The sequence below is a fragment of the Pituophis catenifer genome, unplaced genomic scaffold (assembly GCF_029215685.1).
Source record: "Pituophis catenifer annectens isolate HBS135680 unplaced genomic scaffold, rPitCat1.0.hap2 SCAF_18, whole genome shotgun sequence".
Classification (NCBI taxonomy): Eukaryota; Metazoa; Chordata; class Lepidosauria; order Squamata; family Colubridae; genus Pituophis; species Pituophis catenifer.
The window spans coordinates 76,047-100,447 of record NW_027256898.1 but is presented as its reverse complement, the minus strand read 5'-3'; the positions used below and the strand labels follow the sequence as shown (position 1 = coordinate 100,447).

At 53.9% G+C, this 24,401-nt stretch overlaps 1 protein-coding gene across 3 annotated transcripts; it reads right to left on the bottom strand.

The window, feature by feature from the left end:
• Positions 1–1,118: 1,118 nt before the first annotated feature.
• Positions 1,119–22,550, bottom strand: PRDM2 (PR/SET domain 2). Of its 3 annotated transcripts, none has more exons than XM_070955952.1 (9): positions 22,497–22,550; positions 21,317–21,387; positions 17,458–17,575; positions 16,679–16,782; positions 16,334–16,486; positions 13,154–13,286; positions 9,197–9,313; positions 3,367–7,759; positions 1,119–2,583 (listed from the first exon to the last, which is right to left on the bottom strand). In XM_070955952.1, the coding sequence occupies exons 2-9, from the start codon at positions 21,323–21,325 to the stop codon at positions 2,571–2,573; spliced, it is 5,040 nt and encodes a 1,679-aa protein (XP_070812053.1). In that variant the 5' UTR covers positions 21,326–21,387; positions 22,497–22,550; the 3' UTR covers positions 1,119–2,570. The 3 variants fall into 3 exon arrangements, with proteins under 3 accessions (XP_070812053.1, XP_070812052.1, XP_070812054.1); XM_070955951.1 differs by lacking the exon at positions 22,497–22,550 and adding an exon at positions 21,722–21,861; XM_070955953.1 differs by lacking the exons at positions 16,334–16,486; positions 16,679–16,782; positions 17,458–17,575.
• Between the last annotated feature and the right edge of the window lie 1,851 nt (positions 22,551–24,401).

Genomic DNA, 24,401 nt, shown 5'->3' with positions numbered 1-24,401 from the left:
TGCCCATGACGGGGGTCATTCCCTGATGCAGAGGCCAGTCTCTAGCCTCCTGCCTCTATTGGGCTTCCTTAATCAGCCCCTCCCCCCTTAAACTGGAGGGGAGAGAGCACTTAAAGCATAGGTATAATTAGCTAGTTTGTGTATATAGTTCTAGCAGCAGGTTGGAGCTCAGCATCTCAGATTGTCCAAAGAAAAGATAAATCTTTTGGTAGTGAGCACAGTAAAGCCCGGAATCATTGGACCAAAGGTGTTGAGCCCCCCCCGCCCCCCCCCCCCCCAAAAAAAAAAAAAACTCATCAGACCCAGCCTTTGCTGGATGCATAAGCCGAAATCAGAGAAGGGCTGTCTGGTCTCTTCTGCCCTTAGGGATCGTCTCCAGAAGCCCCCATCTGGAATCTGCCCCCCAAGACTCCCCATCCTGACATCCAAGATGACGAGATGGAGCACTTCCATTTATTCTACTCCTACCCGGGTCAGCGCATCTGGCATCTTCTCTTTCCTTGCCAGAGCCGGCCTCTCCTGACCATCCGTTGTCTGTGCCTGGTTTCTTTGGCAGGGGAGATCTGGATTGAGAACTACAAGTGACTTGGAAACCACGGTTCTCCTGATACACATCTGGACTTGCAGGCATCCAGATGCTTTTCTGTGGATCTCCAGTCCCTCCTGCAGATTAAATCTGCCTGCGCCTCTTTTTCACTCTGGCCCTTGTGTTCCCCTTAGGATCAGCGCAATGTCAACTTCACTGTGAGACTTAGCCATGAGGAAGCGAAGCTACCCCCCCACCTCAGTTTTCTCCAGAGGAACCATCTTGCACTGAGGTTGGGGGTGGGTGGGAGCTCAGATCCCTGGAGGAAGAGCCTCAGCTGTCTGGAATGGAAGGCCGGTTCGCCCCTCCCTGCAAAGAAACCTACAGCATCACACACATACACACACCCCGTAGTGTTTTGTTGGTGCTCCAAGATGTTCCCAACAGCAGCAGCTCTGGACGGAGGGTGCAGAGGGTGATGGCTAAGTGCGAGGGACTGCAGGGACCCTCCACTCCTTTTAAGTGGGCAATGGCCAACCCCCACCTCCTTTCCGCAGACCGGCTGCAAATTTGCAAGCAATGACAAACTGGGTTTTGTATGGCAAATTGGAAATTTTAATGTTTTTAATAGAATAGTCTTTGCATCACTCTCCAACAAGAAAGAAAGAAAAAGAAAAGGGGGGAAATGAACTACAGAACAGCAAACTTTAATACAAGAGCCATCTTCAGACAAAAGACCCTCTCTTATCTCCCACATAAACAAATTAATGTAAAATGTAAATCACATATAATACAACTGAAGTGTCAAAAACAATTTAAATAATTTTAAATATTTTATCCCCCCCCCAATTTCCAAACTTGCTACGAATGCTTTATACAACTGTTGGGTGTAGATGTCCCCCGTGAATCGGAAGAAACGCAACCAAAAGACAAAAGGGAATGATAGCGAGAGGTGGTTCAAGTGGCATGAAGTTGCCAAAGCAATATCAAAACTTCAGATTTTAAGAGGTAGATCACTTTTCTTTTTTAAGTCAAGGACAAGTAACTTTAAAATATGGGCAGGGGGGGGGAAGAAAAGTCAAATGAAGTCATTGTTGTTCATCCAAATGGAAAGGCAAGGTTGGGGGGGGAAAAGGAACCGCCTCTCTTTGCGAAAAAAAATAATAAATTGTGGGCAAGATTCAGTTCTGCTTTACAACAAGGGGGGAAAAGAGGGGGCTCTTGCCCACTCTGCTGTCGCCCCCCCCGATGGACGGCCTCTCCTGGGGGCTGCACCGTCTTCTGCGGGGAGCTGGTCATCCACCACCAAACCGCGGACGTCTCTCATCCAGCCCAAGGGAATTTGGGACAGGGAAACGTTTCGCCCACTAGCGTCCCTCCTGCTCCCCCCCCCCAAGGGGTGAAAAGCAGCGGCTGGGACCAAAGCCAGCAGGGAAGAGGCGGTGAGGAGGTTGAGGAAGGAAGGGGGTCCCTGGCAGTCTTTTCCCACCAGCTGGCCTGACACCAAGGCCTTTCAGAGTGGTGGACCGAAACTTATTTTGGGTGCCATGCGAACACTTTGTCATCCCTGATACTTGCCCGGGGCCTTCTGACGAGCGTTGCTCCCAGCATGTTTGGCAAAACTCCTCCCTCCTCTCGCTGAGTTTTTAATCTGCTTCCCTCTTACTGTGCCAGGGGAAAGCCAGGTGCCCAAGCAAGAAGTCCAAAGGTGGCATTTGCTCCTGTGGAACTTGACCGAGTCCTTTGTAAAAACCCCAGGGCTGCCAGGGGAGAAGAGGGGCAACCTCATTCCATAGAAAGGTCTTTTCTCTGCAGCTAAGAATCGCCAGGCTTGGCTGATGGTGGTGGTGGTGGCAACTGAGGCCGGCTCTGCGGTGAGCAACTGCCCCAGCATCCTCGGCTCTGCCTGGTGGGAGGATGGAGCCTCCGCTTTCCTCCTCCTTCGCCTCCTCCTCCTGCTGCTGTTCCAGACGTCAGGCGGGCCGAGCCCCTGACCAGGAAAAACTCATTTACACATTTGGAGGGTTCGTCTGTCGAGGTCTCCTCAAGGGAGGCTCCTGGAGGGGAGAAAGCAAAAGCCATGATGTGGGAAAAGGGTGAAAGAAAGGGGAGACGTTGGAGGAAGAGGAGAACAAACTTTATTTCCCCCCTCCCCCCACTGCTTGGCAGTTGGACGGTACCCTCCTTGGATCAGGAGAGCCACGGACGGCTCGTGCCAAGCCTAGTATCTACAAGAACAGGAACTCACTGAAGACAGGCAGCTACGGGCCTGAGAAATAAGCTTTTTAAGGCTGCCGTTTGTGATGGCTGCATCGGCCAAGGACCCACAATGGGAGAAGGCGAGGCCTCGGGCATGGCAGGACGGGGGAAGGCCAGGGAGAAACAAACAGCCATGGGTGACGCCAGAGAAAGGACCATTGAGGTGGCACGATGCTTGGCATGGCCTCTGTCGCATACCTTGGCCAGGTCTGCAGACGAGCCATCGCGGGATTCGAGCTTTGGCCTAACGTCATGTGTGAACCAGTCCACTTCAAGGCAAACTGGGCTAAGCCCCCACCAACTAGGGGAACCCCGGACAGGCTGTGTATGAGAGAACCAGAACAGGGAGGCCAGCCCTGCCAAGTGGGATCTGCCCAAGGGCCTGATTGGCCAGAGGGCCCCTCCCTGACTGCAGAGCTGCCCATGTCCCAGCCGCTCCCAAGAAACAGCTCTATGGGCTGGAGCAGGACCTGAGGGGGGGGGGCTTTTTGGTACTCCCCTCCTCCCCCAGTCAAGGCAGAACCCCACCTTCCCCTCTGGAGGAGCCCCTGGCCCGTCTGGAACACTATGTAAGAGCTCACCTGGAGTCCTTAAGCTCTGGCCGGGCGGTGCTCTCCTCCCTTCGGGCCTCCGTGGCCTCTGCAGAGGTGGCCTGCTGCTGCTGCAGGCTCCGGGTGATGGGCCCCCCCACCCTCTCCCGTGACTTGGCACTGAACCGGTTGGCAGCCTTCCTTTGGCCAGCCAGGGCTGCCTTGCCGCGCTGGATGCGGATGTGCAGCTTGCGTGAGGCTTTGCCCAGCAATCCGGGGGAGGGTCCCCCGCTCTTGGCGGCCCCCTTGCTCCGCTTCCCCTCTGGCAGGACCGCCTTGCCCACTCTCGCCGGGCCCACGCTTCTGGACGCAGGTGGAGGAGGGTGGCCCTTTTTGGGGAACTTGACACCCTGCTTCAACTTGAAGGAGGCGGAAGGCAGCTGGACGGCCGCAGGCCCTGAGGTGCGGGCGCGAGTCTTGCCCAGCTGAGCGGCAGAGCCCTGCATTTTGATCTCGGTGTCGGCTGTTCGCCGACGGGGGTTGGCGCCACTCTTGCCACTGCCAGGAGACGAGCCCCCCCCTTTCTTCTTGGCCTTCTTCTTTGAGGAGGAGGAGGAGGGGGGGGGCTTCTTGGGGCAGCTGTAGGAGGCATGCTTGTTCAGGCTCCCAATGTAGGTGAACTCCCGGCTGCAGTAGGGGCAGATGTGGGCACTGGGCTCTGCGCTGCCAGTCCTGAGCTCTGCCCGCTGCTGCTGCTGCTGCGACTTCTTCTTCTGCAGGATGGCCTTCTGGACCAGCTGCTGCTTCTTCTTCAGGGCGCTGAGCTTCAGCTTGTTGGAGGCTGCCCGGCTGGCCTCCACACCGAAGTCGAGCTGCTTGGGCTGGCCCACACGGCGGAAGGTGTTACCGGCCAGGCCGGGCAAAACCACCCCGTTTTTAGGGCGGATGGCCTGCTTCAGGGGCACAGGGTTCTTTTTCGGCGTGTACCGCTTTTTGTCACTGGCAGAGGCACAAGCCAAGATGTGCTTGTGCAGTTCGGGCATGTTGTCCACACTCTTCCCACACTTGGTACAGCGGATGGCGGTGGAGAAGGTCTGGGGGATGTTGTGGGTGGTGAAGTTTGTGGCCGTGGCCCCGATGCCATTGGGGTTCCGGTGGTGATACTGGAATGGGGGTGGCTTAAAGCTGGGGTAGTGCTGGTTTAGGCCCATGCGGACGTCAGGGTCCTTCTGCTTGACCCCGGCCGCCATGATTTTGATGGTGGTGTAGAGCTCTTCAGAGGAGTCGTTCAGCTCCTCCTCCTCCTCCTCCTTGGAGGGCTGCAGGGTGGCAGCATTGGGCAGGCTCTGCATCTGCTCCACGCTGGCTTTGCTAGGATCGGTGAAATTCTGCAGGCGCAGAGTCCCGCTCTCGAACTGGTGGTGGCTGCATTCTTTGTCAGGGTGCAGGTCTCTCTGGTGCTGCTGGAGGTTGCATAGAAAAGCAAATTCCTTCTTGCAGACGGAGCAGGCGAAGATGCTCCCCACCCCATGGAGCAGGAACCGGTGCTCCGACAAGGCCGCCTTCTCCCTGAAGAGCTGGACGCAGAACTCGCACTTGAAGGGCCACTCCCCGGCATGAACGGACAGGTGCCGGGTGAGGTCCTTGATGGCGAGGAAGGGGGCCTGGCAGACGTTGCACACAAAGCTCTTGCTGAAGGTTTCCTGGACGGCCTCTGCCGCGCTGGAGGGGTGGGGGTCCTCCCTCAGCCTCTGACCCACGGCCTCTCCCTCTTCTTGCTTGAAAGTCACCAGGGGGGCTGAATTCTCCAGCTGGTCGCCAGGAGAGAGGATGGAAGAGACCACTGAGAGGGGAGGCGGGGAAGGAGAGGAGGATGGTGATGCAGAAGAGGAAGAGGAAGAGAAAGAGGAGGAGGAGGAAGAGGAGGGGGAAGGGGAAGAGGAAGAGGAGGAGGAAGACAGAGTGGGTGGCCCGGGTGAAGCGCAGCCGAGAGGCTCTAGAGAATGAAGAGGGGAGGCCGAGACAGTTGGGGAAAGGATGGGCAGTGGGGAGTGAGCTGTGGCATTGGACAGGGGAGAGGGGCAGGAGCTTGGGGGGCTGCTGCTGGGGTCTTCTGGGAGTGGTGAAGGAACAGTGGGGAGGAGAGGAGGGGGAGGCGTGGGGGCCTGGAGCATGGGAGGGCATGGAGGATGGGAGGGAGAGGCCGATGGTGCCGGGCAGGTCGAGGATGGCAGCAAAGGCACCTCAGCGGCGGTGAGGCCAGAGCAGCCCAATTCTGCCCCAGGGGCTGGGGGAGCCGGGCCAGGCTGTGGCTCTGGGGCTTCGGCTACTTTGCAGGCATTTGGCCTTGGGCTCGTGTCCGGGGAGGGGTTTTCCGGCCCCAAGCCCGTCCCATTGTATTCATTGAGCAGAACCTTCTGCAACATGGAGGTGGTGGGCTTCTTCTTGACAGCGCCCCCTGCTGGCAGAGTCACCTCCTTGCCCTCACCATCGCTGCACGGCTTCCTCTGCATGCTGAGGTCCAGCACGGACTCCCAGGGCGCCTGGGCCCGGTTCTTTCCATTCGACCGCTGCTTCACGCTGCTGGATAGGTCCAAGGGCTGCTGATTGCACACATTCCCGAAGGGGGGGCTTGGCGCCCACTCCCTGGAGACCTTGTATTCTTCTGGATTCAGCACTTCCCTCTCTTCTCTCCCAGACAGGCTCCATGTGGGGGAGTTGCTCCGTCTCTCCAGCTTGGGAGGCTTCGCACTCAGGGCCGCCTCAGTCCAAGAGGGCTTGCCCTCGCCAGCTTTGCCGGGGTCGCGAAGGCCCGGACTGTGCTGTGGGGAGCTGGTGCGCCGCTTGAACCTGCTCGAGGTGGCCGGGAGGAGAGGGGAGGAGGTCGCAGGGAGCCCCAGCTTTGGGATCTCCCCCGCTGGCAATGGGGGGGATGGGGCCACCTTATTGTTGTCCTGCGTCTGAAGAAGCTGCTTCAGCTTGGAGGATAAATAAACACTTTTCTCTCTGGGGAAGGGCAGGCTCTCCACGGTCGATATGGTGAGGGGAATCGTCAAGGAACACAGTGAGGTGATGGGTTCCGGATCCATTTCCGTCTTCACCTTGGCCAGCAGTGGGGGGCTCGCTGTTCTTCTCTTTTTGGCCTCGGGGGTCCCGCCGACAGGGGGCTCCTTCGACTCCTCCACCAGATGTACTGGCACCGCCTTGATGTTGGGAGAGATCTCCACTGTCACGGGACTCAGCAGGCAGTTGATGCCGTAGACTTCAGTGGTGCTGGGCTCTACCTCAATCACCTCACAGTTGCTGGTGCTGCTATTGGACGGGATCTTGCCGTCAATGTAGTAGTTGAGATTCTCTGAGATGTTGCTGGAGACGTCCATGACGTCGTCGGCCTCACCCTCTTCCTCCTCCTCCTCCTCCAGATCTGTGCTGGCCAGGTACGTGCTGGGGGTTTGCTGGGCTGGGCACACAGAAGCCTGGGGCTCCTCTGGTTTTCTCCTGACACCTTTGGGGATGAGGTGCCGCTCGTGGACCCTCCGCTGATGCCTACGCATGTTGGTGTGGGTGCCAAAGACCTTCCTGCAGTACTGGCACGGATGCGATTCCTTGGGCTCCTTGCTCTCCTCCAAAGGCAGTGAAGGGGGCGGTGTTTTGGAAGTGGCTCTCTCGGCCTCTGGGGCAGGGCCCTCCTGCCTGGCCTTGGCTTCATTCTGAATGCCCCCGTCGGCAAACAAAGGGCTGGCCCCGGGCAGCTGGGCAGAGGCCAAGGGTGAGAGCAGCTTCCGTTTGGGCCCAGCCTCATGGCGCCGCTCGTGGCGCCGACGGTTGATCTGCGTGCCGAAGGCCTTGCCACAGTAGCGGCACTTGAAGGCATGGCTGATGGCCGAAATGTGGATGTGTACATGGCGCTCCAGGCCCTGCTTGGTGGTGAACTTCCTTTCGCAGTGTTGGCAGGGAAACATGGGCACCCCCTGGGTGCTGGGCTCCCCCCTTGTCTTGGGACATTTCCCTGAAGGCTTTTTCTTGGGGGAGCTTTCGGGGGAGTCTTCGGAGAGACTGCTTTGCTCCTCCACAGACTCCACCAGCCTGTCCCCACACACTGATCCCGATTCCACATCTGGATTTTCTTTCAATAAGCTTTCCTCGTCCTCCTCTTCCTCCTCCTGAGGCTCTTCCTCGTCTTCTTCCTCTCCCGCTTCTTCCAGTGGCTCCTGCTCTTCTTCTTCATCCTGCTCTTCCCGCCGCTCAGGATCCTCTTCTGAAACTTTTGATCCACATAGGAGGACTTCCGGCTGGTCCTCAGGTGTGGTGGGAAGCTCACAGGCCACGCTGGAGATGAGTAGGCTGGGGAGTACATCTTGATTCACCATCTCCTGGATGATGGCGGCCTGGTCAAGGGGCAACACCACGGAAACAGTTGGGGCTTCATCCTCCAGCTTTTGGCCTGAGAAATGAGGAAAACAGAGTTACCCTGAGGTCAGATGAGCAAGCCAATATATTTTACAAATGAATAAAATAGATAATATGAAGGCAGCATCCTAGAACACTCCCTGTGTTTTGCCCCCAAAGTCTGGGGGTAATTTGCTTTTGCAAGCCACAAAGACCGTATTTTTCGGACTATAAGACACACTTTTCCATCCCAAAAAAGTGGGTGGAAATGTCTGTGCATCTTATAGAGCGAATGTTGCCGAAGCCCCGCCCACCTGAACCCTTCAGCCTCTGCCTCCCAGCAATTTTCCTTCTTGCAGCAAACAACCTGGTCAACTTCAGCACAGCCTGATTTAACACGAGCAGCTGATTAGCAGTGGATCTGCCTCCTGGAATACCACCAATCAGCTGTTCCAGGCTGCGGGGATCACCACCGCCCATCGCCACTGTCACCCATTGCTGCCTCTGCATGCCCCATTTTCGGCCTACATGCATCCCATTTTCAGCCTCCGTGCGTCCCATTTTTGGTCCCCGCTGCCTGGAACAGGCCAAAAATGGGATGCGCAGAGGCTGAAAACAGGATGCATGGAGGTGGCAATAGGTGGCAATGGTGATGGGCGATGGCAATCCCCGCAGCCTGGAACAGCTGATCAGCGGTATTCTGGGATCCCATTTTCAGCCTGGAATGGGCCAAAAACGGGACGCACGGAGGCTGAAAATAGGGCGTGGGGAGGTTGAAAATGGGAGGTGCTGAAAATAGGGCATATGGAGGAGGCAATAGGTGGCAGTGGCGATGGGCGGTGATGGTGCCAATTGGCCTCAGCGATCCCTGCAGCCTGGAACAGCTAATTGGTGGTATTCCGGGAGGCAGATCCAACCGCCAATCAGCTGCTCATGCTAAATCAGGCTGTGCTAAAGCTGACCAGGTTGTTTGCTACAAGGAGGCAAATTGCTGGGAGGCAGAGGCAGATTTTTTTTCTTCATTTCCTCCCCAAAAGTAAGATGGGCCTTATAGTCCAGAACGTCTTATAGTCTGAAAAATATGGTACTTTATGTGCAATGCATTGCTCCTTTAAAGCAAAACTCAACCAATACAATTATTTAATTACAAAAATACATTTCTAGGTTCAATTCCCATAAGAGCCTGCTCTCCCAACCACCACCAAATGCAGCAGCCCATGGCCCCAACCTCCCCCCTCCCCCTTTCTGAGAGGATCCAATTTCCTCCATGGCCCCTTTTAATCCTGCGGGGCTCATACTATGGCCAAGCATTCTGGGCTGCTTGGGGTGCATTTTCTTTTCTTTCACATTTCAAAGAACGGGGTGCTTTGCAAACCTTGAGATGCTGATCCTGTCTTGTGCTTAGCGATTCTTCAACCCACCCACCCCATTTCACACCCCTCTCCTCGGTCCCTTAAGGAGAACAGCAGGAGACAGACACCCCCTTCCTTACCTTCCTTGGTCTCCCTCATGTCGAAAGGGGTCAAATCCAGACCTTCCAAAGGAGGCTTCCGCTTTTTATCCCTGGCTTTCTTTCCTTTGTTTTTAGTCTCCTGGGTTTTTTTCTTTGCTAAGAAGGAAAGGAAGAACTTGATGTTTAAATGTAGCACTTCTTTCTAGACACTTCCCCCCTCCCCCCTCTGGCAAGCAACCAAATGTGGCCATGTTCGGTTAAGCAAGGAGGATGCCGATGCTGACTGGAGGGGCGGCTGGCAAGAGCGCAGGAGGCACTTCTCAAGGCTCTGCCGGAGCTTCTTCAGCGCTTCACCTCTGGGAGGGCAGGACACTCAGCCCCATGGACAGGAGTCTCCACACCTCCCAAACCCCGGGAGTCTCTTGTCATCCTTCAAATCTCTTTGGATAGCCGTCTCCTGCTTCGGGGTAGCTGCCCAGCTGGTGAGCAAAGCACCAGGAAAGTTTGCTGGGGGTTCCTGGGCACCTCTCACTGAACCATTCCCACTTGGGCTCAGCTCTGCCAGGGGCCCAGACCCACCCAGAGGCTATGCTGAGGGCTGCCCAGCACAGTGCGGCTCGTTCAAGGAACCATAATTAACCATTCCGGGGTTCAGTGCGACGCGCAGGCTCAATCTTCCCCAGAGTTCCTAGAGCGTAGGATAGGATGAAGGCTCTATAGCTCCCTCGACACCCTGCCCCCCCACCCCTGGCCCTTCAAGCAGCCATCCTGGCATTTGGCGCGGGTGACCTTAATGGAGGTTTAACCCTCACCGCGTCGATTCAGCCAGCAGCTGCTCTGCTTACTAAAAACAGCCAGGATGACAACTTGAGAGCAACTGTAACTTTAGATCCACTCAATCAGAGTCCAAGGAGCAGGCAGCAAGTCTCTCTCTCTCTCTCTTTCTTTTCCTCTCTCTCTTTTTCTCGTCGCAGCATCTCTAGCCGGGCTGCACAAATTGTGTCAATGTGACCACAAAGATGCAACCACAAGCATCTCCTCAGCCAGGCTAGCATCAGAAGCACTAGTTGTGACGATGAAGAAGATGGGATTGCTATATCAACTGTGGTTCCTGCCTGCCGTGGTCCAATATACTGCCCGAGGTAGAAAGAAGATACACTCCGGCCAGCCTTGTACCTTTGAGCTGGAGGAAGGCAAAAGGCCCTCCTGCCTTCCAAAAAGGCCGGTGGCTTCCGTGACTGGATACACTCACAACAGTGGCAGCCATCTTCCCCAAGTGGGCCCAGTAGCACACCTGGGGATCCCTCCCTGGGTGCTCTCAGCAGAAGCCTTGCAGGAGGAGCCACAAGGGGGCACGCCCCCTGCCCCCACCCGGCTGGGTCAGGTGAAGCTCCACCGGCTTGCATCTCTTGCTGTCCTGCAGAGCAGCCACTTGGGACACCTCCCAGAAGCAGAGGGGAGGGGGGATGGCTTAGGGTTACCCCCTTCTCCTTTCTCCCTTCCCCTTCAAGGGGGGCTCAGCAGTGCACAACCATCAGCCAAGGAGAAGCCTCAGTCCAGAGCTGTCCAGAGCCATTTGGGTCTTTCCTCTTTCCCCTTTCCTCACTGTTCTCCTTAGCCTGGACTTTTAAAATATTGAGCAAATGACGTGGGGGAAGCTATGGAATTAATGAAGGCCACTGATTTGAAAAACTCTGCAAGCAATGAAAAAAAAAAAACATGTGAAAGAATTATCCATGAGTAAATTACTTTTTGATTCTCTTAAATTTTATTTCCTAATTTCTGTGAAATTCCCACATCCTTACTTGGAACCATTCACTTCAGACTGAAGACTCAAAAAATATGGAAGAGCAGCAGAACAGGGGGTTATTTACTTACTTACTTAGTGTCATTCTGGGATTCCCTCCTGGGTTATGCTGCCCAAGAGAGTCAAAACCCTGCATGAAAAAGTGAACGAGAGGCAGGGCTTCCCTTTTTTTTTTCTTCCTACACAACAAAATTCCACTAAATAATGGATTTAGAAGATTTGAATTCCCTTCCAAAAAGACATTCCTCATAAAACAAGCCCTTGGCTTTGACGTGTGCCACCCAGGAGGGGTGAAAGCACCAGCTGGGAGATGCCCGCTCAGTTTTCTCTGGCAACTGACGCTCGGCGTTACGGTCTTTCGGCTCCCCTCCTGCCTTGTTTTGGTCTGGGGGCTTTTTTATCAAGGCTGCCCTTTCTAAGGCCACCCATTCTGCAGTGAATCAATGAAATGAAAACTCTGACCTCGCACTCAGGTCCTAAGTTACAACAGCACAAAGGCTCCTCTGAGACCAAGTCCCACTTACTCATGAGGAAACAGGGATGGACTCAGCCTATCCCACTCAGATAAAACCATGGACTCCAGGCCAGTCACAACCGACCAGCTCTTCTGGATACGGTTATGTTAGGCTGGTTGCATAGCTGAGTCCAGAGGAACAGAAGGCGTTCCTTCCCTTACGCTGAAACAACCACTTCACTCTTCGAATCAGCCTCCGCTTGAGCCCGATCCAGCGTGGTTATCTCAAAAATCACGGAGCAGCCTGGCCTGGGTTTCAATTCACCCACCGAGGTTAGACGGGAGGCATCTGAGGCAGCCGAGAGATTCAGCTGCGTCTCTTCACAGGACGAGTCAGCCCAATCCTGCCAACTTTTACCAGCTAAATGTCGTCTATTATTTTATATTCGACTGGGCTGTTTTGTTTCTCCTATAAAGGACCTTGAAAACTGCCTTAGAAAGGCTGGGATGTTGCTAAGAAAATCCCCCCCCCTCCCGCGCTTATCTGAAGGTCTAAGGCAGCCTCTCCAGATTCACCAGATATGGGTAAATGCAGAAGCTGCTAGGCACAGGCTTAGGCATTACAATACCGATGTGCTGGACCCCTTGTCAGAACAGCCAGCAACCCTGAGATTTCAACCACTGCACAAAACAAAGTCTGAAAATGAACGAGAACAAGGATATCTCAAGAATGTTGACTTCTGTTTCTCTATCAAGATTTAAGAAAAGTTCTTACAAAAACAATACCCTGCAGTTTCATTCTTCTTGCCTTCCCTTTTAAAATAATAATAATAATAATAATAATAATAATAATAATAATAATAATAATAATAATAATAATAAACTACACCATGTCCTCAACATTATGCCCCCCCCTTTTTTTTTTGCACTTCCCCCATAAAGGCTTGCAATAGGATCCCTGGCAGCCTGGCGGGGCAGCCTTTCAAACCCTACAAAAAGAACCTCAGAAGAAACGTAGAAGTGATTTTCTTGAGGGCAGCACTATGAGCAGCTCCACTGTGATCACGGGATGAAAGGCCGATGATTCACTGCCCAAATTTCAACACTCTCCTGAAATGGGATCCTCACCACACAACCTGTGCAATTCCAGCCCTTGGAGTTTGCCGGGCACTGAATTCTTATTTGCATCCTGAATCTGGGATCCTTAACAGGGCCTAGGGAAGGAGGGCCCTTTTGCTCCTGGGGAAAAATGTCAGCCCAGCTTCCCAGAAAAGCCACGGAATACCTGAAACTCTCTCCCCGTGGGCGGCATTTCCTTCTGGGCCCAGGAACCCACTCCTTGTTTTAAGGGTGCCGGAAGCGAAGGGATGGGGTGGGGATGCAGCATCCTGAGGGTCCAGGGAGGGGCAGATGGGGCTGGGAAGCCAGTGGGTGGGGACGGAGCCCAGTTGGGAAGGCAAACCCAGAGGCAGCCGAACCCAGGAGCCAGCTGAACAGGAAGCAGCATCGAGTGAGTGAGCGAGCGGAGCCATTCTTGATCTCACAAGCAGGAACAGGCAGGCAGAAGGCGGAGGCACACACACACACACACACAGACACACTCATTTCACCCCTCTCCTGCTTGGCTGTCTTTTCTTGCTGGCAGGGAGGGAGGCGGAGAGTGCCAGCCAGCCAGCCCACCCACCCAGCCAGCCGGGGGGGGGGGGGTGTCAGAGGAAGAGGAGGAGGGCCTTACCTTTCTTGGCTTTGGGGGAGTGCCTCCTCTTGCTGCGGTGGTGGCTGGCCCTCTCTTCCTCCAGGGCAGCTGCTATCTCCGCGTTCTCCTCCCCATTGTACCAGACCAGGAGCTCATCCCCGGGCTCAATTGGCTGCCGAGAGGAAAGAGACAAAAGCGGGACACCAATCACACCGGAGGTTGTTCGCCAGCCGCCCACCCACGACCGGGCCGACCCACGCAGAGGCAGGAGGAGGAAGCAAGCGGGCAGCGGCCAGAAGGATCACACACAGCTGCTGCCCCTGCCGCTCTCTCGGCCGCCGGGAAGAGGCTGCCTGCCGAGGAGGGCCCAGCCGGCCAAACAGGAAGGACTCTTTAACCCTGGGGGACTTGGCTTCGTCGCAAACAAGCAAGCAAGCGGGCTGGCAGGCCGTGCTGCATCAGCGTCAGAGAGGGAGGCCGAGCCAGGCGGGAGGGCTGCACCCAGCCCCTCTGCTGGAAGGAGGACCGCAGCACAAGGCTGCAATTTGCATACCGAGGAAAGCCCAAATGTTTCCCGGCTGAGTCATCCCAGCAGCAGCAGCAGCAGGAGGAGGAGGAGGAGGGAGCCTGGCACTTGCTTGCTTGCTTCTTCCCTTCGTCTGCCCAACTCAAGGAAGGAGCTGAACTCCTGCCCTGGCAGCTGCCTACTCTGAAAAGGCAGCCACGGATGCTGGGCCTGTCATCTAAGCCCACTGATCGCTGATCCATCTTTCAACCGACCACGGCTGGTTTGAGCCCAGTCGGCAGAGCCCAGCGCTCTAGGCAACGAACGCTCCACCTTCCCCAAGGGAGGAACTGCTGGATCAAAGGCTGCACCCCCCCCCCCGCCACTCTCAGGCTCAGAAGTCCTCCTGCCAATCAGAAGCAGCCCCAGCCCCTGCCCCCAAAAGGCTTGCAGGACCCTCTTAAAGCAAGGTCAGCCCCACCCCATCCCTCCAGCCTTTCCCCAACACAACTGACAGGACGACATCTGAGCCAGAAAATCTCCTTCCACCACGTATAGAAGCCCAGCCTTCTATTTTGCCCCCAAAAATCAGAATGAAACAAAATTGCCCTTCAGATTGCCAGTCTGAAAACACTCAGGAAGGAAGAGAAGGCGATGGAAGAATAGTGGCTACCACTCAAATGCCATTTTTTCCACTCCAAAGCCACTTTCTTTAGTTTTCAAGATTGCCTTAAATCTGGCCATGAAATGTTTGGAAACTTTCACAGAGTTTGTAACTATCGAGTTCGTTTTTATTTGTACGGCCTAAACAATCTTGAAAACACGCAAATACACACACATCACTTTCAATAAGCATTCAAAAGGAAACATTAATGCCATAGTCACATTTTTCCACAAATCTGATTATAAGCATACTATTCAAACCCACTCAGCTACTTGTTAGAGACCATGTTTGCATGAAGAAGTGAAATATTTAGATTGTTTTAATACACAAACATTGGGGCACCTGGGGTCACAGAGTGAGGAAAGCAGCATCAGCATTCCTGCAAACTAACACTTGTAAAAAGAAAAGAAACGTTGTCAGGACAGGAATTACCAAGAGGCCGAATAGTGGCTATGTGGCAGGGAAAGCGTGAAGCAGACCAAAGAGCCTGTGGCTTCATCAGACGGTTTCTGAAAAATCACCCTCCGCTCCCCTTGGACCGAGAGCGCTTCTCCCCACGAGGGAATGATTGCAGACGGCAATTTTACAAAAAGTTGTGACTTTAGAAACCAAATGAGAAACTGCAGAACTAGACGGAGGCCACAAAAATGACATCAAGGAAGTTAATCGTGAATGGCAACCCCACCTTTTAAAAAGTTCAAGGTAGTCCTTGCTTACCAACTGTCTCATTCAGCGACCATTCAGTTATGACAGTGTTGAAAAAGTCACGTTAGGGCCAGTGACTGGATCACTCAGTCATGTGATTGCCATCGCTTGTCAGTAGAGGTGATTGTCCTGCGCCTGACCAATTGATTTTTCCCCCTCCCCTCCCTCCTAGCAGAGTGATTGGAGAGGAAGGGATTACAAGAGAGTAAGCAGGGTATTATCATGGGGAGCACACCGGATTGCCTGCATAGCATCCTCACATCTGTCAGTGTTAACACATTGCTTTCGATGTGTATCCTCACTGTGCGCCTGCTTACGCTCTTGAAATCCCTTCCTCTCCAGTGAATGTAAATAAAACGTCCGTTGTTAATTATCCCAGGCCAATGAGCCTTCCAAGGTAGAGGGAATGGTTAGGAGGCCAGCAAAAGCCAAAGATGTGAAACTGATTGTCACCTTGTCCATTTCAAACCGGCTACCCAGAATGGAGGGGGGTGAACAAAGGCTTAGCCACGGAGCTGCTGCTAAACGGGGCTGCCACTTCTACTGCCAAGCTAGGCCAAAGGTCAGAGAAGACACTCTGCAAAAAAAAGGTTTCCCCAATCTAGCCGTGTTGTGATACCTGAAGCAGCTTTTGTCTGGATGCCTGTCCTTATGCCCTGACAGCTGAGGCTTTTTTCAAAAGGCTGCCATTCTTGGAATCCTTTTCGGAAAAATCTCTAACATTTTTTGTTTTGACCCATCCCTCTGAAAATACACACTGAATTTTGTAGCAGAATCGGGTTTCCCAGTGAAAATCACCGGTGGCCGAGTGGGCCTTCCCCTGTTTTCATCCAAGTTGGGGAAATCAAAGGCACCGCTTCCTGACAGGGAACCCCCCAGCCCTCCCTCTCTGAGGCAAGAAATGTCCTTGTTTTGGATTAAGGACAGACAGGATTCCTGAAACCTTTCATAAAATGAATGTGCCAAAGATGCAGCCTAAAAGCCTGGTCAATGATCAGAACGATCCTTTCCCTGTGAGGGAGATTCTAAAGGACAAAACTGGAGCCTGAAAAGTTTTGAAAGGCAACCGTGTTGGCCCATTAAAATCCTTTCTGAGAACCAAAGATGTGAAATGCACTTTTAAGAAAATGCTTTCTGGTGACAACATTCCCGGCTGAGGCCTCCTGGTAGGGAAGAAGACGGGAAATGCCGCCCACCAGCTGAAAAAGACTGGACCCGAGGGTGGGCTCTTCCCACCCTCCTTCAATGGAAACAGCTATTTCTCACAGGAATTCAAGGCCAGATAATCTATATCACACACAGAGAGAGAGAGGGAGGGAGGAAGGGAGAGAAAAGCAACCGCTACCTTTAACGTTTTGTAGTAAATGGTCCGATTGATTTCTAACGGGAAAAGATTCTGCTCCTTTCCTGATCGAGCCCAGTTCACATAACGCAACCAGTTCCCCTTCGCCGGGTCCGTGGCGTCCACACACATCCACCCCAAGTTTGGGTAATAGACCTGCAAGTATTGCAGCAGGGGAAGATTGGAGGAGAGAGAGAGAAAGAGGGATGGTCAGAGCCTCAGCCTGGGATCAAGGAAGAGGAGAGACAGCCCCCTCCCCCGAGGACTCTTCCCCCCCATTCCTTCCCTGGGCTCCCTCTTTACTCCCCTGTAGACCCTGCCCCTCCGGGAAGGGAGGGGCCGCTTTACCTCCCACATGTACACATTGCTTTTGACTTGGGACCTTTTCTTCTTGTCGCCAACGAAGGGGCCAAACTTCCTGCCTCTGAAAATGGGCTTTGTGGCCCAGACACCTGAAGACCAAAGAGAGAAAAAAGAGTGGTGAGCCCCCCACGGCCTCGGCTGGCTGACATGGTGAAGGGGGCCGAGCCCCTAGAGCGTTATAAGGTCTTTCCTCCCTGCCGAAGCCCACAGCAAGAAAGCAGGCCCCCGTCCATGGCCTTCAGCCCACTGATCTGGAGCTCGTGGAAGGAGGGAGGAAAATGCCACAAGGCACAATAACTTTGGATATACTGACACGGCTACAGGATGGACCACAGGAACGAGTGCTGGTGTGGGTCAAAGACCCGTCGTGACAGAAACCTCCCACTCCAAGGCTTTCTTGGGGCTGCTGCGGGTCTCCCTGGAGACGGTCTTCCCAGGCTGTTCTTTCACTGTTCCAACCCCCCCCCCCTCTGCCTGAGGGTTGCACCTGCCATCATAAAAGGTCAGGCATCCCTTGGTTGCTCTGAGAGCAACATCCTCCCGCCAGGGCCCACCACCCACCAAGTGGATGGGACTGTGTCGATTTAATTTTAAATTAATTAAGTACAGGCTGACAATCATTTGCGCGCTCTTTAATCATTGCCCAGTCGTGTCACAGGAGGAATTACACCCGCTGGCAGAAAGAAACCCCGCCAAGGACCTGACTTGTCGTCCCCCCCCCCTCCCGCCCCCCCGCTCTGGGCACTTGTTCTCGGCTCACCCACCAAGCCGGGCCTTGTCCACAGTGGACGGGAGGAGCCTCACTTCCTCCGGGAGCCCTTTGAGGATGTGTTGGGGGACATCAGCCAAAGTCTCAACTGATCCTGAAGGTCCGATTGAGTTCTAGAAAGGGAACCGGAACAGAAAAGAAAAGAAGTCGGCCCAGGTGAGCACAGGAGACAGCGGCAGGAGGCCACCCACGCTGCAGCCAGCGACGCCATGCCCAGAGCCTCTCAGGCAGGCCTCTCCCTTTTGTATCGGCCCTTGAATCCCTGGCAAGGTAACCCTGGCTCTGGGTTCCCAAACAGAAAGGACACCTTCCTTTTCGCATGTTCCTCCAGCAGGAGGGGACAGATACCCCACTTCCTCCTTCCCCCCTCCCCCCCATGGGGCTGTTGCAAAGAGGTTGTTACTCTGACAAGGCACACATCGGCCCCACGTCTGTGGCACGGGCAGCTGTGTAAAAGAACAGCAATAGGGTCCTTGACCTTATATCCTCACAGTCAAATGGCTGCCCAGTCTCTTCTTGAAGACCTTCAGTGATGGCGCATCCACAGCGTCCACCCATTCCACTGATTAACTGTCCTCACTGTCAGGAAATTCCTCCCAAGTTCTAGGCTGGGTCTCTCTTGGATGATCTTGCACCCTTCTCGTCCTGCCCTCAGGTGCTCTGGAGAATAGCCGACCTCTCTACTTTTTCTGCCTCTCTGGGCCTCATTGCCAAAACCACATCCTTGAACATTGTCTTTCAAACATGAGCTCCGTGCAAATGTCGTAAGGAATGCCAGCAGGAAGAAAAGGCGGGGATTGAGCTAAGCGGGTCCTCCTGACAGTTGTCCCGCTTGCATGCACCGCTCTTCCATCCCCAGCTTGGCCCACAAAGACACCTGCCGTTTAGACTCCACACATTCTCAAAAACACCTGAAACACCGCAAGTGCGGCCTTCGGATTTAATGCCACAGCTCCTGCAAGCCTCCTTCTCCAGACATGAACGTGTGCGCCCTTAAATAAACTGTATCACCCATTCAACACCAAAGCAAAATTTCAGGAGTGTATTTAAAAATGATTATGAAGTTTACCAATTAATGTAAACCAACCAGTCTACACCAGTCTACTGGCACCCGTGAGCTGGATCCCACATTCTGTTTAGCCACAATCCCTGGGTGCTAAGAACAAAGGCACATTCTGACTCAAATCATTTGTCAGTTAACAAGTGGTCTGTTCTGAGCCTGAGTCAGACACTGTGGGAAGGAGGGCAGGATTTTTTTGAGATGGTGAAGGCAGGCAATTTCTCACTTTCAGAGAAAGGGGTCTTCTTTGAAAAGGACTGTATGCCACCTGCAGGCTTCGGGAACACCTGCCTCCATAGCAGAAGAACCTCACTGTATGTAAAGAGGAAGACGGGCCGAGACGGGCCACAAGGATCGACTACCAGGTCCCCTGAAGAAATATTTGCATCTCGCAGAGGCTGGATGGTTTTGTGAGAGTCCAACCCTTCTGTTTTTATTGTAATTTAATCTGGGGGGGGGGGTTTTCCATTAGGAACTGTCAGGGATGCTACTTTGCCTATTTGTGTCCCAGGCAATTACATGGAAGCATCTTCAGCTGAGTAAAATGTTTTAAATTAATATAGTCAATCAGCAACTAAGAATCGTGGCGCCTACTTGTTAATTAATTAACAAGTAATTAAGCTGTTAATTAAGCTGTTTTCCAAGGCTCCTCCAAGAAAGTTGTGGAGTAAGAAATTAACAAGCCTCCTTTGAATGAACCAGGATAACAGCAAAGCTGAATTGTAAGTCAGCACTTAAAAGCAAAGAAAGAAAGAACGAAAGAAGAAGGGCATTCTGGGGTATTTCAGAAGAAGCAGGAGGTTACTGTATACAGACCTGGCATTACAAGTTGTCAACAAAGGGCACTGAAAAAGGAGAAAAGAAGAACACGATGTAGTTGATGCTAAACAACAGAACATATTTACTTTCTAACTCCAGCAAAACGAACATGCTCTGAGGCCAAAGCTGGGTGCGAATGCAAAGGCAGTTCTGCCTCCCGAACGCCAAGGGGACTCTATGCGCGGTCAGGGCATTCCTGAGCTTCATAGAAAGGTCTCTGGGATTGGCTGAAGAGCGGCCGACTGGCACAGGGGGCAGAGAGGTGACACCAAGAGCGACGCAGCAGAGGCACGAAGGAAAAAAAAACGGCAAGGAAGAAGGGGAGAGCGTGAAGGAAGAGGGGCCAAGAAGGGCTCCGACGCCTGGGGGAGTCTGGAAACAGGAGGGCCTTGGGGCACACCAACCTTGGGGACCCTTTGGATTTCAAGCCAGCTCCAAGTCACAGTGTGGCTTCTTCAGAAAGTTCATGCAATTACCCAGCAGCAGGCAAAGCAAAGTGACATCGCGCTGGCTTGTAAACCGCCGTGACTGGCTGACTTGTTTCATGACTGGCCAAACCTGAACAAATCTGAGCAGCTACACCTGCTGTTGGGACTAACTTTCCAAGCAGGGACAGGAGAGCTCTGTGGCGGTCACCCGGTGCTTTGCTGAAGGCTGTCTGAAGTTTTACAAGGTCAAGAAAAGGGATGACCCTGCACGGTCATTGCCAGAGGAGGCTTCTTCCCTGCAGCATCCCACAGCTGCCCCCCCCCCCGGCTCCCCATGCCCAAACCCTGCCGGGGCCCGTTTATTTCTACCTTGCAGGGAAGAGTTATAAAAAGACCTTCCCTGGGTGGCTTTAAAAACATGGTACTTGCTTCCTCCCCACAGCCCCATCTTCTTCTGCACAAACGTATCCTATTTTTTTGTAAGTCAGAAACGGCCACCCCAGTTACCTAAGTTGATTTGAAAGCAGCTGTTATCCCCAGAAACAAGCCTCCTACCACACAGGCCAAGCAAAAACATCAATCCGAGAACCCTGGTCAGCTATCCTTTGGGGCACATCACTGCTCACTCCTTGAAGTGCTGGCCAATGACATGTAATCCAGCTCTTACGTAATCCAGCTACCTTGAATTATTCCAGGGGAAGATTTCTCCCACAAGCAGTTTTAAGTAATCCAAAGGTTCCCCAATACCTGTACAGATATCACCTGGGAGACCAATACTGCCCAAACTCCCCCCAAAACCCCCATTCTCTCCACTCCCAAACTGCACCAGTGAGGCCATGTGGGAAGGCAGAACCCCCCCCCCCCCAGTTCAGAAAAGGACAGGGGGGGGGGGGAATGGTCAGCTGTAGCATTCACACAAACATACACAAGTTTTCTTTTCAAAAAGAGGGAGCATCTTAGAACAGCAGCCTTTCCTTTGGTCCTCCAGACACTTGCTGGGGTATTGGGGAGGGAGGGGAGAAGTCCACAGACCGGGATTTGCAGAACAAGCAGCCTCACCACTCATCAGAGTCCTGGCAAAAGTAGCCGCACAAGGGGCAAGCAAGCGGGAGACTTAATCAAGGCTGCATTCCTAAGCCGAGTGGCTGAAGGCGGCTTCCTCCAATGGAAATGAATGGCTTCCCCAGAAAGAGAGGAAGGGGCTGGATCCTCGTCACCATCTCCTTCAGGAACCTGTAGCTAAAGAACTGTTTTTATTGCAGGACGGTGTCTGCACTGAAGCTCACACAGACCTATTTTTTAAAATATATGCATTTTACCTCACGGGATTGACATTGTAGAAGCTCAAGGGCCTGCAGGCCGCTGTTACCTCTCTATCATAAAGGAAGCCTTTGTGGTCCTTGAAAAAGGGCCCATTGGAATGGATCTAGATGCAGATTAGAAGGAGTGAGCCAGCGCGTGTCTACACACAATCAAGTGAAAATCAGTCAATGCTACATTTCTAGCAGGTAGAAATAATTTTGAGAAAGTCTTACATTTTAACTTACCTGATTCATTCTGGAATCCTGACGTGCTCCGAGAAGTTAAGTAGAAAGAATCTCCTGCGATTACACGAAACCTAGAACAGAAAACAGTCGTACCTTAAGCATCTAAATACATAATTCAAAGTAATTTTAATAAGTAATTGTAAAAGCCCATAGCCCCATTATTTCATATACACCTAATTCATTTTTTTTCAAGATCATTTGCTTATTGCTATGAAGGAATCAAACATGTGCCACGGGACGATGATGATGATGATTATTATAATAGAGCATGAAACCCTCCGTAGAGCCCGAGACAAAGTCTCTCTCTCTCTCTCTCTCTCTCTGTTTGTTTTTATTTGGTGTCTACCCTGCACTACAGGCACCCATTTGCTGGATAAATCCATTTGCTGCCACCACCGTCCTTACCGCAACACGCCCGCCTTGTAAGGGAGGCCATGAGGAGCTGCCCATCTCCTGAAGCCAGAGAGCAGGAGAGAGAAGCCACTTCACCAGCCACCAAGTCCCGGCAAAGGCAGAGCAGAGCATTTGGAGCCGGAGTTATTTGTTCAGTAATTCCTCCCTCCCCCCACCAAACCCTTCCTTCCTCCCTTCCCCTTCCTTCCTTCTTTCCTCTCTTCCCTTCCCCTTCCTTCCTTTCCTTCTTTTTTTCCTTCCTTCCTTCCCTTCCCTTCCCCTTCCTCCCTCTCTTCTTTCCTTCCTTCCCCCCTCTTCCCTTTCCTCCTTTCTTTCTTTCTCTCTCTCTCTCTCTCTCTCTATCCCTACCTCCCTCCAGTGGCTCTTATTCCGGGGGGCGGGGAGTCGCTGCCCCCTCCCCCCGCGCCGGAGTCCTCCCTGCCACGGGGTCTCTCCCTCTGGGGGTGGGGAGGAGGGGCTGCGAAGGCGATGGGGTCCGCCGTGCCCTCCCCCCACCCACCCCCAAGGCCTCCCTCCGGCCCGGGCTGGGAGTTCTCTCTCTCTCTCTCTCAGCCACTCCCCCGGGGGGCCCCCTGGCAGCGCAGCCCCCGAGGCCGCCCCGCCTGCACCCCCCCGCCCGCGGGACTCGGAGGGAGCAGCTGAGCCTCCCCACCCGGCCAGAGCCCCCCTCCCCTCCCCTCCCCTCCCACAGGGATCCCCTCCCCCGGGAGGCCCCTCCAGGCCCGCGGGGGGGGAGGGGAGAGGAGTGGGGGGGCGGGGCGCTCACCTGCGCGGCTCTCCCGGCCCCGGCCGGCCCCTCCGGTCGCCATCTTGGCCGCCACGGTCCGGAAGTGACGTCGGCGCCAGGGCATGGATAAGTCCCTCCCTCTCTCCCGCCTCACCTCACGACGCCCCCGCGAGGATGGACGGCGCCGGTGAGTCCCCCGCGACCCTCCCCCCACTTAAGCCCCCTCTCTCTTCTCCGCCTCTGTTTCGCCCCCCTGAGCTCGGCCCGGCCCACCTCGCGGGGTTGTTGTGGGGTAGGACGGCCCCTCATGGGGGGGCAGCCTTTGTCCCACTCTCCTCCTCCCCCCACCCCCGGAGGCCCCTCCCTCCCTCCCTCCCTCCCTCCCCGAGAGCCCTGGCACCTCCCTCCCCTCCCCTCCCCTCCCCTCCCCTCTGAGTTGGCGCTCCCCCACCCGCCCCCTCCTCCTCCCACCTCTGGTGCCCTCCTTGCTTATTTGTATCCATTTGCCTTTGATACATTTGTATTGAGGCATTTGATAAGATTATATCCGTTGGTTCTGTGCAGGATGGATACTTGTTTGTTTATTTGTTTATTTCTATCTGGCCTTTATCATTTTTCATAAATAACTCGAAGCTGCGAAGAGACTCACCCCTTCCTCCTCCTCCTCCTCCTCCTCTTTTGCCCCTCCCACCACCACCACCACCACCACCACCACAGCCCCGTGAGGCGGGCTCAGCGAGAGGAACTGGCCCAGAGTCACCCAGCCGGCTTTCCTCCGTAAGGCGGGAGAGAGACGCTGCTTTTTTTAGACGGGTGCCTATTTGCCCCCTTAATCTACATCATTGCCCCTTCTCCCGTTTCCCACCCCAGGGGACCGAGAAGAGGATCTGGCCGTCTCCTTGTCCAGGACCTTCATGTCTCTTGGATGGGGGGGGCGTGGCCAGGGTCCCCCAGGGGCTTCCTTGGACCCTCCGAGCGTCCCCATGGCTAGAGCGCCCGGGGTCTCAAAGGGTGTCATTATTATCCCTAGAGGAGCCATCATAGGGGCGCAGTCAATCTGTCGCCCATCTCTGGTTTGGCTACTTGAAGTTCCCGCAGACAGATTTTCAGCAACAGGAAGAAAATTGCTGATCTTAGTCTGCTCCTGCCGTGACTTTATTGCTCAGGTGAGGCCTGTCAGCTGCCGTTGCAACGCCAGTTTTGCCCAAAGTTTGTTCTTTCATTTTGCAAATTAGGATTTCTAATTCAGCAATTGTACATCCACACACACACACACACACACACACACACACACACCAACTAGGCCGCCCCTGGAATGAAGTTCTGCAATTTGTGATATTTTGGAATAAATTGCATCGAACTGGTCATTGAGAGGAGAGGAATGTACGTAGATCGAATCCAAACCAGGATAGTATGGAAGGAGGCCGGAGAAGAAAGTCTCCGCTCCTCAGTTGCTGACAGCTGCATCCTCAGGGGAGGGGGGAGGGGGGGAGGGGTTCGTCTCCCTCCGAGATGATGAAATAAAGAGCGAGGGGACATGAAGTGGGAGAAACATACCAAAGCGTTTCAAAAATATGTTTTTGGACAGAGTGGGAGATAACAGGAAACGTGTGATTTGAATCAAAGCCCAGACCGTAGTTCCAGGGCTGCCAGATGGTGACACTGTTTTCCTATTTACCATTCCTGTGGGCTGCTGCATTACGTCCAGATCCCATCTTTCAGTGGGAGCCCCAGTCGTCCCCCCCCCCCCGCCTTTATTGTCTGCCCTCCCTTCCTGGCAGGACTAACCCAGCTGCCTCTGCCAAAGGCACTTAACCTGCCTGCAGGATCTAATCTGTTTTCCTGGCATAACTGGAAAGGGAAGGTTTACACCAAGGGTGAAATCCTACCAGTTTGGACCGGTTCGGGCGAACCTCTAGGGATTATTGGTATCAGTTCGCTGAA